Below are 13677 nucleotides of genomic sequence, written 5' to 3' on the forward strand. Positions count from 1 at the left end.
CTGAAGAAGCTGCCGACGGACATAGCGAGAACGATCTTGCGGCTTACTAGCAAGAAGATGATTCTAAAACAAGGAACTTATATGAAGTAGAATCATAATGGAGCTGCATCAAGGCATTCATAAAACACAAATCAAGCGTTATGGACTACGTCAAGATAATAGGCCTCCAACTGGCCAACACTTTGCTTTAGAGGCAACGACAACATCGTCGAGCCCTGTGACACCCGAGGCCGGGTGACAATGATTGTGATAGTCGAAGAAAGCACTCAAGTCGAACATTCTTGTACCAGGAAAAGGTGGTTTGTGCCCCATCATCGCTGTGACCTGTCCTCCCAAGCTCAACCATTACCCCAGCGCAAAGATCAAATTCTTCTCACAGAGATGTCGCATTATCTGCGTGATAAGAGCCTCTCTAGTCTAGTACCAAACGAAGATAGTCTCGAGCTTGAATAGTTTTGAAGGACATTCTACTCGTACGGTTTTGGTTGCTGTGTCCAAACTGGCAGGCTGTTGAAAGGCAGTACGCTTTTACGGACTTCCTGAACAGAACCTTCCAGCTGTAGCTGCCGTCGATTGATGGATTGGCGTTGTTGCCACCACTTCTTCGGGAGAAAGATGACCCTCCTAAACCTTGTGGCCCGCGAACTTGTCCCTGTCCGTCTTTAGGATCTTGGGTGCGGTCTGGATTGTTCCCGTCAGGATCTGGTTGGTTGTTGCCGCCTCCGTAGCCACCATCAAGCCGTGTCGATAGGGATTGATGTATTCTTTCCTTCTCTGTGATGGCTCGCTCGATTTGTGCCATGCATAGGTTTAGAAGATTGTGTTTGGGAAGATCATACCCACACTGTAGGAAGGGAGTATATGTCTTTGGGCGACTACCCAGGAGGAGTAGGTAGAAACCTAAATCATTCTTCCATTCTGCTACTGAAGTATCGAAGCATAGCTCGGGGCTCAAGATCGTACATTTCTTGCTTCCCTCAAACACTATCGAAGCGAAGAGGGTACATATGATATCGGGCTCAGCGATCATTAAACCAGAGCACGAGAGGTCATGGTGTGCACTTTCCACCATTCTAAAGAAATCATCTCTTTGTTGGGGTGAGGGAGTCACGCCAGGATAATTCTGCCGGATGTCTTTGGCGTTTCTCGCAAGATCTTCGAGGGTCGAGGAGATTTTAGCAGCGGAATCTGAATCCAAAGCAATAGAATTGAGGTGGAGGGCATAGAACGCATATAAAAGAAAATCTGCTCTGGACTCGAAAATGTCATGGTTTATCGTCTTGCTGGTCAAGCGCTGATAGGAGAGCTCCAAGGAGCGGTCAATCCATTGTTTGTTAAGGCGATTGTTTGCGACATATTTGAATGGAGAGTTCGAGGTTTCTAGGACATGTCCGTCATCAGGATCGACCGATGTATCGAACCCGTCAAGCGGCAAAGCCATGTATCGTGGATCAATGATGGGATGAATCAGACCAGAAGATGTAAGTCAAGAAATGGCGAGCTCGTAGCATCACGGAAATCAACACCAATAAGTACCATGTCACTAAGTTACCGCGGTGTAAAGAGCTTCACGAGATAGGTTCAGGCTACCTGGGACTTCTACGCCTCCTGACAAAAGTCCTCTGCATACATTGGCTCTCGATGAACTAGGATCTTGACACAAGTACCATGCATGATCCGTGCTCATACACAAGGCTGGAATCAAGACGCTCTAATGGGAATCTTCTTAATCTCGATCAGGTCTTTGATTTGTGCACTTCAAGCTACTAGGTCATTCTCCACCTGATCGCTGTGTTCATTTTCAAAGCTCGAATCTGCTATGCCAAAAGTACGAAGCATAAAACCTGCTGTAACAAGAAAAGGCAATTGCGAATGGTCTTCGGTTGGGCCTCCTCGGCTGCAGGGGTATATTACTAGTAATGCAGTGCCTCCCAAAAGACGAGGCGACCGACGTTTTTTAGCACCGATAACACCGGGTTAACCATGGTGACAGATATTATGGTAGTATTAGCCTCCAGAATTTTGACAGCAGAGCCCCACGGAATCTGTCACCAGGTCTCAGGCATTGGCCCACGCTACCTGATGTTTAACGATCCAATTCTTCCATAACCCTATGCACGACGTCAAACTTATTTCGCCTAGCTAAACAAACAACGCCATCATTTGAGATGCTGCTACCTGTAGCATTGGCTTCGAATACCTACCATGGCCCTTACAGTCACCAAAGAAGTTCCAGCTGACTACATACGGCCTTCTTTCCCATCCCTCTACTGGCCGATCAATCCTTCACCCGGTGAATCTCAATTCCTCTACTACCAATCCGACATATGGCGTTTCACCCTTTACTGGACCCTCCTCACCTATGCCGCGGTGCACCTCTCAGCCTCCCTCTGGGCAGTCCTGATGCAACTGCGGTCCGCGTTGACGACCAAGACGACGCCATGGGGGGCGCCGAACAAGATCAGACAGACATTGTTATGGGTATGGGTAATACCGGTGGTGTACCTATTGGTTGCTGGAATCGAGGGGGTCTTCGCTGGAAGCGTGGTTGGACTAATACTTGGAGCGGTCTACAATGCTGGATATTTCAAGATGAGCACTTGGATGCCCTTTCTATGGGGCTTGCTCAATGTGTCTGTGCTCATCCTGAGCAGCTTCAGCATTCAGGGTGGATTGTGATGGGATGCTCTAAACGCCAGGATGTTGTCCAAAAAATATGGTGGCTGGATCCAGAAACGAGGCTGACAAGCACAGAAAACCATGTATTGGAGCAGTTGAAGGCTGAACTGACTGCAAAGATATATGTGCTTCGCTCGTGTGATAACATATTGCCCAGAGGAACAAGTCCGCCAATAGCGGATTACTAAGCAGCATGTTTGGCCATCAGGCTCAGATTCTCACCACCACGTTTGGTCGAGTTCGTTGTTGTTGAGATGCTCTAGCTCGAGGACGTTCTGGCTGAAAAATTCCCACGGTGACCTCCAGTCGTCACATGTCTGCACCACATACCTGAATGTTGCAAATGCTGTTCGTAAACAGCGAGACAGGATAAACCGCGGAACTACTTGAGCATGCTGGTATAGTTGTCCTACAGCTTTAGCAGGTGCAAAATCAAGTGAAAAGCGATGTACAAAGTCGTGGCCCATAGTCTTTTTTCATGTTTTCTGTACGAGTTATGCTGGCTTACAGTTCCGTGTCACTGGCATCCTCCTGGCCTGTGCTCTGACAAGGTCATTTCTCAGTCCATTTGCAAACACAGTTGTGATAAACACGTGAGCATTCATTGTTTGTGGTTGGACCACTTGCACAACTGAATCACATGTGTGTTTGGTGTCTACTGATTCACCTATATTTTCAATTTCACATTTTTTTTTCTTCAAAGTCAGCTTGAGATTCTTGGCTACCGCATTCTCTACCTAAAAAAATTCAGATCTCATGAGTGAGACAATGGGCAACTCAGCACCTGACCTCAAGTGGGAAAAGCTTGCTCTAGTTGGCTGCGGCAAAACCTCCATTGTCTGGCTGGTGCGTAATACTGTGACGAAAGAGGTTCAGCTATGGAAATACACTCACACGCGCGACTGTAGCACAGCTGGAGAGGGAGTCGTCCTAGCTTTGCTCCAAGGCCACGATAATATACAAAGGCTGTTCCACTGGGACGATTACAATCGATTGCTGGTTTTGAAGCGCGCTAATGGAGGAGACTTGCACGACTACACGCTTGACCACTATGGATCAACACGACAAAGAATGCCGGAGATATTCATTTGGCATTTTCTGCGAAGCATGGCAGCTGCTTTGGCGTATTGTCAAGCGGGCTGGAGGGATGGCGATCCGTTTGTTGTCAAAGAGGGGTGGAGACCAATCATTCATCAAGACGTCGCTTCAGGCAATATTCTCTTGGAATGGCATAAGAACGAAGCACTGCCTCAGCTGATCCTGAGCGATTTTGGTGATGCAACCTTTCTCGACACGATGCCGTCTGCTGACTATGACTACCTCCTTCGGGCAATGCGAGCTCGAGATCCGACAGCCTCGCATTTGAAACGTGACCTTCAACGCCTCGGAAGCATTCTTCAGTCTATGCTTGTTGTGCACTTGTTTGGCGGAAACGCTGAAAAGATGCAAGAAGATTACAATGTGGATTTGGCATTCGACTTTGCTCAGAAACATGGCGAGCCAATATTTTCCCGCGAGTTGACGGACTTGGTGGACCAGCTGGCCTATAACGAGTTAACAGATAAGAGCACAAGATTCACAGATGCTCTAGAGTTTGCCAAAGAACTGATTCCAGTTGCCAATGCGAAGATTGCCGAGCTTGCCGAAACGGATACGAAGCTTCCTGGCAGACCAGCTGCTGGCCTCGACGACGAGGACTCTGGCTCTTTGTCGTTTCATGCTCCCCTTCACAAAGACATTTGGCCCTTCATCAGATATTATGAAGGAGAGTCGATACGCACTGGTGGTCTTAAAAGAAAGCATAGACAAGGAGAACTTGATCCTCAATTCACCAAGTACAGGGCTACCCGTATAGAAGAGTTGACAACACGGCACAATCAAAGGCCTTACTTTATAAACCCAGGGCAAATGGTTGATTCCATTTATTCCTGGGATGTGCAGGGCAAACAGCAATTCAACGCAGAGCAAAGCGTGCATCAAAGCGACGACAAATCCCAAGCAACAACCGACGAAAAAGAGCCAGAAGCACATCTTCGAAAAAGTGAGAGACTGACTTCAGAGGCATGGCTCGCTCACCAAGCGATAGCGCAAAAGGTCTTGGATTTCACCTCTAGGAAGTTTTCAAATGATCCAGCATACGCAGAGTACTCCAGGTTAGTGAAAGCAGAGCAAGTGGCGCTCGAGGAATATCGGCAGCTGCAACAACAAGAACTTGCTGCTTTATTGGACTTCAGCTCCAAAAATGCTTCAGTACCAGAACCCCAACAAACAGCAACCCTATGCCAAGACTCTACCTGGCAAGCAGGTACGGTGGTTCAAGAAGAATCTGGTACGTCTGCCAACAACAGGATGGAGATCGCCATGACCAATGCCAAGGACGGAACATATACCGTTAAGATTGAGGAGGGCAAGGTTGTGGGTGTCTTGCCTGAATGTGGAAAGGACATAGTGGTAGAAGACAAGAAGGAGATGAATGTGGAAGAGAAGAAAAGATAGTGGCAGGAAATAAGAAAGATCCAAAGGAGGAGATCGAGGTGGGGAGCAGCAAAGGTGCGGCTGAGAATTAAGTTGAAAAAGAGATTAGGCCCCTAGTCCAGAACCAGGCAGGCAGAGGATAAAACCACCCAGGGCAAAGCGAAGCAAAAAGCGCCAAACCCCTTCGCCTAGCGAGCTATTTGACATTGCTGGCCTTGCTGCGACACATGTGAAGAAAACTGGTGCTACGACCAGGAGCCGAAGCGAGGAGAAGGGTAAGTGAGGCGGAGGAGGCCTGAGCGTCTAATATAGTCGCATGAGCTGCACCTACTTTTTGAACTCATCATGTCTGTCAAACTCCTTCCAATAGGGAGGGTAGTTGAATCATCTTTCATGCGCAAAGTTTCTAGTCTGAAGTACATTCCTTGTTGATGTTGAGTAACCTGTGCAGCCCATTCTTCATATTCATATTAGTGGTGATTCGCAATGCGTCCCGCCTTTTCGATGTGATGCCAATCTAACGGTCCGCTCCACTGCTTGGTCGATGAACATATCACCCCGTCCCTCCGCTTTGAGTAGTATGGTTTCCATAACTAGCTGGTGTAGGGTAACGGGTAGTAATACTCCACTACAGCAGACAAAAGTCTACAAAAATCAAGGCAGTCTGAATGCAAAGATGTTTCTTCATCTAAATATCCCTCCTAGAATTTGTGAGCATGAACCCATCAATCAACCGCTCTTCTCTTGAGTAGAGTAGACCTACCACTGCCCCTCCTCCATCCATTGTGGCAAAGAACCTCGCTCTTAGCCTGAGGAATTTGGATGTGTCGTGAACCCAATAATGGTCCGCTGCACGCTCGGTCGATGAAAGCTCAATGCTTTAGTCTGTCTTGAGTAGTAAGATTACCACTAATGGCTTAGCTCCACACTTATATCGTTCCCCGCTGTTCGTAGCAGAAGTCGGGATTATCTTTAGGTGAGAATTATCTGCAAACTCTCTGGCAATAGATTCGCAACCCACCGCGGGGGGCGCTGCCCGCAAGCGCGCTCGGTCGATGAAAGACTGTCTAAGCTGGCTATTTAGGTAGCTCCGTTACTCTTTGTGGATTCTTGCATTGAAGTATTAGTGCTTATGGAACAGGGATTAACTATTGCTTTGTTTGATGATGACTAGGTGGATAGGGGTGTGTCATGCTTGAGTGTTGGTGGACAGTTGGTTATCTGAGTCATAATACTCTCTTTCTACTGGTAGTAGGATACGAGAGTAATAACAGGGAGAAGAAGGCTACTACTTTGTGATGGGGCCATTGCTGTTACGTTGCTCTGTTCAAGTTAGATGGTCATTTTCTGGGTGATTAATGTGCAGCTTCACATGATGAAGATCTGATGGCCCTGCGAGGACAGGACTCCAGGTTTGCTTGGTGGATCGAAGACGGCCTGAGGCATATAGGTCTGCGAGCTTGATTTCCAGAAATGGAGGGCAAGCCTTTCTGCTCACCAACAACTGTCACCATTCTAATCTTTATCCTTCGAGGCCTGCACAAGTTTGAGGTCTGGCTACTGGGTGATAAGAGTTTATGGCGCTCTTTGAGTAGTAATTTCGTCAATTCTAGCACGGTCTGTCGGTATCAATCTCTTTCATGAACACCATGATTTGTAAAGTAGTAGCGTTAGCGTATGATCGGTTGAGAGTCATCTAACAGTGCCTGAGAACCATGTCCGGGAAGTAGTGGTCGTGTATGTTAACGCGCTACTACCTGGTTTTGATGCTCTGGCCAAGAAGGCCAATTTCGTCCCCCGTTGAAATGGAAGTGTCAGATCGTATTGCTTAGGGACCCCTGCATGCTAGATTATGCTGACACGGGACTATGCTGATCCATAACGTTGCTGCATGAAGCGAAGTGTCATTAATGTACATTGTGTCGCTCAAGAATAAGCCTTGAGATCTCAGGGCTGGGCTGTCAGATGATGCTCTACTTATAGTAATAGAGCCAATATCTATAACTGAACCACTTGTGGAGGCACTCTATCCTGCAGCACGCAGCTCAGCATGAAGTTTCAAATTACACAATCAGTACCCGTGTGCAAGGCATGGTGTGCGGAATAGCAAAAGGGCAACCATTGATTCAGCCAGCCACAGCGCCCAGAAAGATTAACGGCTCGTTGACGGATTCGGAATACTCTCCCAAGTGAAGAGCTTTGCATTGCTAGGTTTTCCACCTACTTCTGCTTGTAAGAACTAGGAAAGAGTGCCTCTGATTGTACAACAGTAACATGGGAAATGATCAAACCGAAAAACGCACAAGAGATCGATATAGCCTACTTTATGAAAATGGCTCCAGCTGGTACATGCTTGGGAAAAGTGGTTTGACTTTAAGTACTGCGACATGACAGAAGCACGCCAAGGGCAGGATATCCGAAGACTAATGCCCTGACTTCATCAGGGCATTTAAAACTATCAATCCTGATGTAGTTCATTCTTTCGATAAATATCTTGAAGATTCGCGTTGCTCAAAGCCTAGGAGAGAAAGAGTCGAGAAAAGAGGATAGAATACTGCCACACAGGTGAGGGTAGCCGTGACACCACCACTTTGTTGAAAAGATAAACCTTGCAACTTACCAGGAGATGTCTGCTGCGCCTAAGATCATGACACTCCTCGCATGACAATGAAAGCAATCTCATATCAATATGCAGCCTGGAAATTACACTGTAGCAAAAGACAGAAGCTTTGGGTATGGATAGGTAATACTAGGCGTTCTGGCGCAAAAGCCAAAGCGTGAGCCCCGTTAAGACAGGTTTCGAGGTGTGGGCCAATAATTAGTTAAAGCTAGCTTAGTGAGAAGTCTACTAAGGTACGTATTAGTTAATGTCACCCTGCAATCCCGCTTCAGATGTTTACTTCTGACGCATCCAATCAAAGTGAGAGCTGGCCCCAGGCCTCTCAACGGCCCCAAGGTCTTGCATCGCATTTGAACCCGTGTCTGAACACCTTCGGTAACACTCTACGCCTCGTCGTCCCTGTTCGTTCATGTACCTGCTAATGAAGCACTGCTGGTGCATATGTACTGTTGTGACAATCGCCGACTCGCCAAAAGCTCCCTTCGAACGATCGAGGCAACATGTTACCATCACCCTCTCTGGCTGCAGCCAATAGCAACGATGGCAGAGTTCAAGCTACCACAAATGCGCCAAAGCACATTCTTCCCGTAGAAACTCTACCTGAGCATGATCCGGGACATTTTGACTTCGATCAGAACATCCTTCTGAGCCCTCCTCCTTCTACAGTCACCACTGATCACTTTCACGATGAAACGAACATTTCACCCACCGAAGAGCCCTTGGAGCTCGACTCTATATCTCATCGCAACATTGCAGCTTACAACCTCAACAATCAGTGGGCCGCGCAACAGTCGCAGGAAGGGTTGACTCCGCCTGCCAGCGAGCCTATAGCAACTGGTCTGCAGATCAAGACCGATATAACAACAACCGTACCATCTCTCTTCTCAGCCTCGCTAGACTCGGATTCATACCTTCGTCAGTCAATTTCTACCTCCAGTATACCCAGACGAACGCCGAGTATCCGTGCTGCGTTGCACACCAGTGCAGGCTCTTTGTCACCCGGATCAGCCCTCTCTTCCCCTCAATTGGCTGCAATGCTGAACATCACACCTCTGCCATCTCCTATAGAAATCAGTAAAGATCCATGGAGGTTGAATATTCGTACAAGGTCACGAGGTTCTTCCTTAGCCAATATCGAAGCACCCTCGGAAAGGAGGCCCTCTAATCTTTCTCCCCCTTCCTCACCTCCCAAACGGAAAGCTTACAACGGCCTCCACGCCTCAGCCGGTACCCTCCCTGCTCACCGTTCTGGAGCAGACAGCGGTAGCGATGCCAGCGACCAGACACAGAACCGAAGCATAAGCGATTACGTCCCAGATACCATGATTTCTGCGAAGCCTCGTAATGTGGCTGTTTCAGGCAACCTCCTCAATCAAGAAATTGTGCGTGTCCAGTCACCCATGCACCGTGAAAGGTACTTGGCTGTTCAGCGAGGCTTTTCTATTCCTTCACCTCCACTCAAGACTCCAAACCCTTCCATCAGCAATCTAGGGTCATTTGCTGGACAAGGAGCAAGTGGTGAGCCTCAAACTAAGAAGGCTAAAACTCAAATTTACACCGCAAAGAATGTTGCGAATGGGCATGCTAGAAGGTATAAAGTTATTAGATTGTTGGGACAGGGCACCTTTAGCAAAGTTTTCCTAGCTGTGCGACAAGTCGAGGACGAGGACAGCAATATCGACTATACTAGGGATAGCACCAATCTAGATGGAGTACGAATCAGGTCCCGGAGGTTGGTTGCTATCAAAGTGGTCGAGCGCGGCCCGGCTGGTGGAGCTGACGCTGAGAGGGTCGAGATTTCTCTGCGGAGAGAGCTTGAGGTGCTTAAGGCCATTAACCATCCCTCACTGGTTCATCTGAAGGCTTTCGGGACAGACAACGATCGATCGTTACTGGTGTTGAACTATTGTCCGGGAGGCGACCTGTTTGAGGTCGCAAGTTCACAGCTCGAGGTTCTGGTTCCCAGCCTTGTGAGACGTATCTTTGCGGAGCTGGTCTCGGCTGTTCGCTATCTGCACCAAAAATACATTGTGCATCGCGACATCAAACTTGAGAGTGAGTAGAGAATGTGTGATTCGTCCGCCACGCTAATGCCTACCCAGATGTGCTCCTCAATATTCCCATCCAGGTTCATCCCGATGTTGAGGATTGGCAGACCCTAGACCGAGCTGTAATCACACTCACGGATCTTGGTCTCTCCAGGCGTATACCAGAGCCACCAGAGAGTCCTCTATTAACCACCCGGTGTGGCAGTGAGGACTACGCTGCACCAGAGTTGCTAATGGGTCAACCTTATGATGGCCGGCAGACAGATGCCTGGGCGCTCGGAGTTATGCTGTACGCGCTCATGGAAGGACGACTGCCTTTCGATCCACTACCTGGAGCACGAGGCGACCCGGCAAAGCTGAAGGCTCGAACGCCGCACCGCATAGCACGTTGTGAGTGGGCTTGGTATAAATATGGCGACGAAGACGGGGAGTGGGATTCCGAGAAGGGCAAAGACTATGAGGGAGCAAGACCAATCATTGAAGGACTTTTAACGCGCAATACCCGCAGAAAGACTTTGGATGAAATAAGAGAGATGCCGTGGGTAGAGAAAGGGATCGTCATTGATGGAGGTCTCAGACGAGTCGAGGAAGAAGCGTTGTGACAGGAGCCTGTCCCTTGGATTGTTCACAGCATTGAGCGTTATAGGCGGGAAGCGAAGGAGTCGGGACGTGTGTGCTCAGATAAAGGCATAGGAACTTGGAGTCTGGGAGCTCTTTTGATGGCAAAGCATAGAATAACTTCTGTATTACTACATGTGTGTAAACTGTGCACTTGCATGGGCAAATAGATGCAGCGGCTCTCTTCCAGCATTCTACCGTTGTCTAATTATTGTAGTGAAGACTTGTATGCTTTCTTCTTAGAGCTGATTTAGCCTTTCCAAGGTACGGGGGAAGTTCCGAAGTCGCTCAGTCATGGCAGAACTTTCCAGCTCAAGTCCCAAAAAGCAACCTCCAATTGAAACTTATTGTGAAGTGACGAACCTAAGTCCTACTCTGAGTCGATCAACTACCTTTGGGCGTATCAATTAAGTAGCTACCGCATCTACATCTGCGCCCAACTTTTTGGGGCCCTACGATGAGCTTTTCCCAGTTCTGAGCTTCTGTGAAATCAATTGCCATTTCAGAATCCTCCTAAAATGTTTGCAACGGGGCCCAGTAGGCGACTGGCAGGTCGTCTCGCACAGCGAATACAGAATCGGCAATTGATGTAACTACATTTCTTCCCATTCCAGCGACGAGTCTCACTATACTTAGACGTCCATTCACAGGCTCCCACAGCCGATACGATGAGTCCCCCAACATACCTGCCGGGCTGAACAAGGTCTCCCGTCATGTCACGCAGCCTAAGTCTCAAGGAGCATCACAGGCTATGCTCTATGCGACTGGCATGTCAGAAACCGACATGTCGAAGCCGCAGATTGGCATATCGTCTGTCTGGTACAGCGGCAACCCGTGTAACATGCACCTCATGTCTCTGTCGAACGTGGTCAAGGAGAGTGTAGCAAAAGCTGGTCTGGCGCCGATGCAGTTCAACACTATCGGCGTGTCGGACGCGATATCAATGGGCACTACAGGCATGAGATATAGTTTACAATCAAGAGAAATCATCGCGGATTCGGTAGAAACGGTCATGCAGGGACAGTGGTACGATGCAAATATATCTCTGCCGGGCTGTGACAAGAACATGCCTGGCGTGGTGATGGCAATGGGAAGAGTTAACCGGCCTTCTATTATGGTCTATGGGGGGACGATCAACCCTGGATGTGCAAAGACCCAAAACAACGCGGATATCGATATTATATCCGCTTTTCAGGCGTACGGCCAATTCTTGAGTGGAGACATTACCGAGGAGCAGCGGTTCGACATAATTCGACATGCGTGCCCTGGTGGTGGTGCTTGTGGAGGCATGTATACAGCAAACACGATGGCTTCGGCTATAGAGATTATGGGCATGACGCTACCTGGGAGTTCTTCCAATCCGGCAGAGTCCAAGGCGAAACAGCTTGAGTGCCTTGCTGCTGGAGGTGCTATTCGAAATTTGCTGAAGCTCGATATCAGACCATCCGATATCCTCACCCGTCAAGCATTTGAAAATGCCATGATTCTTGTCAACATCACTGGAGGGTCGACGAATGCCGTTCTGCACTTGATTGCCATTGCTGATTCGGTGGGTGTGAAACTAACGATTGACGATTTCCAAGCTGTCAGTGACAAAACACCATTCTTAGCAGACCTCAAGCCTAGCGGCAAATACGTGATGGCAGATCTACACAATATTGGAGGTACACCGTCGTTGATCAAGCTTCTGCTGAAGGAAGGTGTGATCAAGGGTGACGGAGTGACAGTAACAGGTCAGACATTGGCGAAGAATGTCGAGAACGCCCCAGATTTCCCCTCGGATCAGACCATCATCCGGCCTTTCAGCAAACCCATCAAGAAAACTGGCCACATTCAGATCCTGCGCGGCTCGCTTGCCCCAGGAGGCTGCGTGGGAAAGATTACAGGAAAGGAAGGGTTGAAATTCGTTGGGAAAGCCAAGGTCTATGATGAAGAAGACCTATTTATTCAGGCTTTAGAGAAGAATGAGATAAAGAAAGGAGAGAAGACTGTGGTAGTGATCCGGCATGAAGGTCCTAAAGGCGGTCCAGGAATGCCAGAAATGCTGAAACCATCTTCAGCGATCATGGGAGCAGGTCTCGGAAATGATGTCGCACTGATCACAGATGGCAGATTCAGTGGTGGCAGTCACGGCTTTCTGATTGGTCATATCGTACCCGAAGCAGTTGAGGGAGGACCGATCGGACTCGTCGAGGATGGTGATGAGATCAGCATAAACGCCGAGACGAGAGAACTCAATCTGCACGTTGATGCCACAGTCCTTGATCAGAGGAAGAAGAAATGGGCGCAAAATCCACCCCAACCAAGAGTCAGGAGAGGTACACTCGGGAAATATGCTAGATTGGTCCAGGACGCGAGTCATGGATGCATCACGGATGCAGATATGTCTGATATCAATTGAAGAAGGCAAAAGGTCCAAGGTCTGTGCCGAAGACCCCTTTATCTGTAATCTTGTTATTGCTTCATTCGTCTAGGCTCAGTGCTGACAGGTGACCATCCTCTTGACTTGACTTTACCTGAAACGTAATACCTACCACATTAGGTGCACTCCAGTTCCTTGGCCTTTGTGATTTGTTCGAATTGTCGGTCCTTCTCCGTCCTCTTCAAAGGGATATTGATCGGTTCCATGCATGACAAGGGATTGCTACTCGCTCTTGCTACACAAGAATACTTATCAGCTTCTTATAACTGGTCCCAGCTCCAGCCGATTGAAGTCATGTTGCTTTCCTTGAAGTATTTCCAAAGAACATAGCGATGGTTTGCATGACATGGTAGGTGAATGCATGGGTGTGAAGTGCAGAATCTGCCATGCTTCAACGTTCGGCCAAAGCATGCAATGATCTTGGCCGAACAGAGGACAGGGTACATATAGATGTGGATCAGGTTCCTTCTCCAGTCGCAAAAATCATCAAACCACAATAGCACATCCATGAGCAATCCATCTCTCTCATTTCAGTCAGCCAGTCTACCCAGGATTAGGCTCATCCGGTTTCCATGATTAAGCAGGTTTTATCCGAGCAGGGGTACCCCAGAGGACCTGTTGCTTGACGCATCGTGTTGCAATTCTTGAGGAATATGACCTACGGAACTTCTAGTCGCCCAATGGTTCTCTTAATATACCCTACTCTACCTTGCTCAAATTGAGGGCTGTGACACAACTGCGGCCTCGTTACAGTTCAGTCATATATTCTTATTTTCCAACAAGATATCGGCTCCTCTATGACAAATCGACTGGCC

The 13677-nt window shown here is 48.3% G+C and overlaps 5 protein-coding genes across 5 annotated transcripts; 4 read left to right on the forward strand and 1 right to left on the reverse strand.

Moving 5' to 3' along the window:
* Positions 1-412: 412 nt before the first annotated feature.
* Positions 413-1441, reverse strand: EPUS_05196 (uncharacterized protein; the record flags this gene model as incomplete). Its single annotated transcript, XM_007805753.1, has 1 exon — positions 413-1441. The coding sequence occupies one exon, from the start codon at positions 1439-1441 to the stop codon at positions 413-415; it is 1029 nt and encodes a 342-aa protein (XP_007803944.1).
* Positions 1442-2205: 764 nt separating this feature from the next.
* EPUS_05197 (uncharacterized protein) lies at positions 2206-2679 on the forward strand (the record flags this gene model as incomplete). Its single annotated transcript, XM_007805754.1, has 1 exon — positions 2206-2679. The coding sequence occupies one exon, from the start codon at positions 2206-2208 to the stop codon at positions 2677-2679; it is 474 nt and encodes a 157-aa protein (XP_007803945.1).
* Positions 2680-3447: 768 nt separating this feature from the next.
* EPUS_05198 (uncharacterized protein) lies at positions 3448-5175 on the forward strand (the record flags this gene model as incomplete). The annotated part of the gene is made up of 1 exon (XM_007805755.1): positions 3448-5175. One exon carries the CDS (start codon positions 3448-3450, stop codon positions 5173-5175), a length of 1728 nt encoding a protein of 575 aa, XP_007803946.1.
* A 3099-nt stretch (positions 5176-8274) lies between these two features.
* On the forward strand, positions 8275-10424 carry EPUS_05199 (uncharacterized protein; the record flags this gene model as incomplete). The annotated part of the gene is made up of 2 exons (XM_007805756.1): positions 8275-9829; positions 9877-10424. The coding sequence occupies 2 exons, from the start codon at positions 8275-8277 to the stop codon at positions 10422-10424; spliced, it is 2103 nt and encodes a 700-aa protein (XP_007803947.1).
* Positions 10425-11224: 800 nt separating this feature from the next.
* On the forward strand, positions 11225-12841 carry EPUS_05200 (Dihydroxy-acid dehydratase; the record flags this gene model as incomplete). Its single annotated transcript, XM_007805757.1, has 1 exon — positions 11225-12841. The coding sequence occupies one exon, from the start codon at positions 11225-11227 to the stop codon at positions 12839-12841; it is 1617 nt and encodes a 538-aa protein (XP_007803948.1).
* Between the last annotated feature and the right edge of the window lie 836 nt (positions 12842-13677).

The sequence above is a fragment of the Endocarpon pusillum genome, assembly GCF_000464535.1.
Source record: "Endocarpon pusillum Z07020 unplaced genomic scaffold scaffold4522, whole genome shotgun sequence".
Lineage (NCBI taxonomy): Eukaryota > Fungi > Ascomycota > Eurotiomycetes > Verrucariales > Verrucariaceae > Endocarpon > Endocarpon pusillum.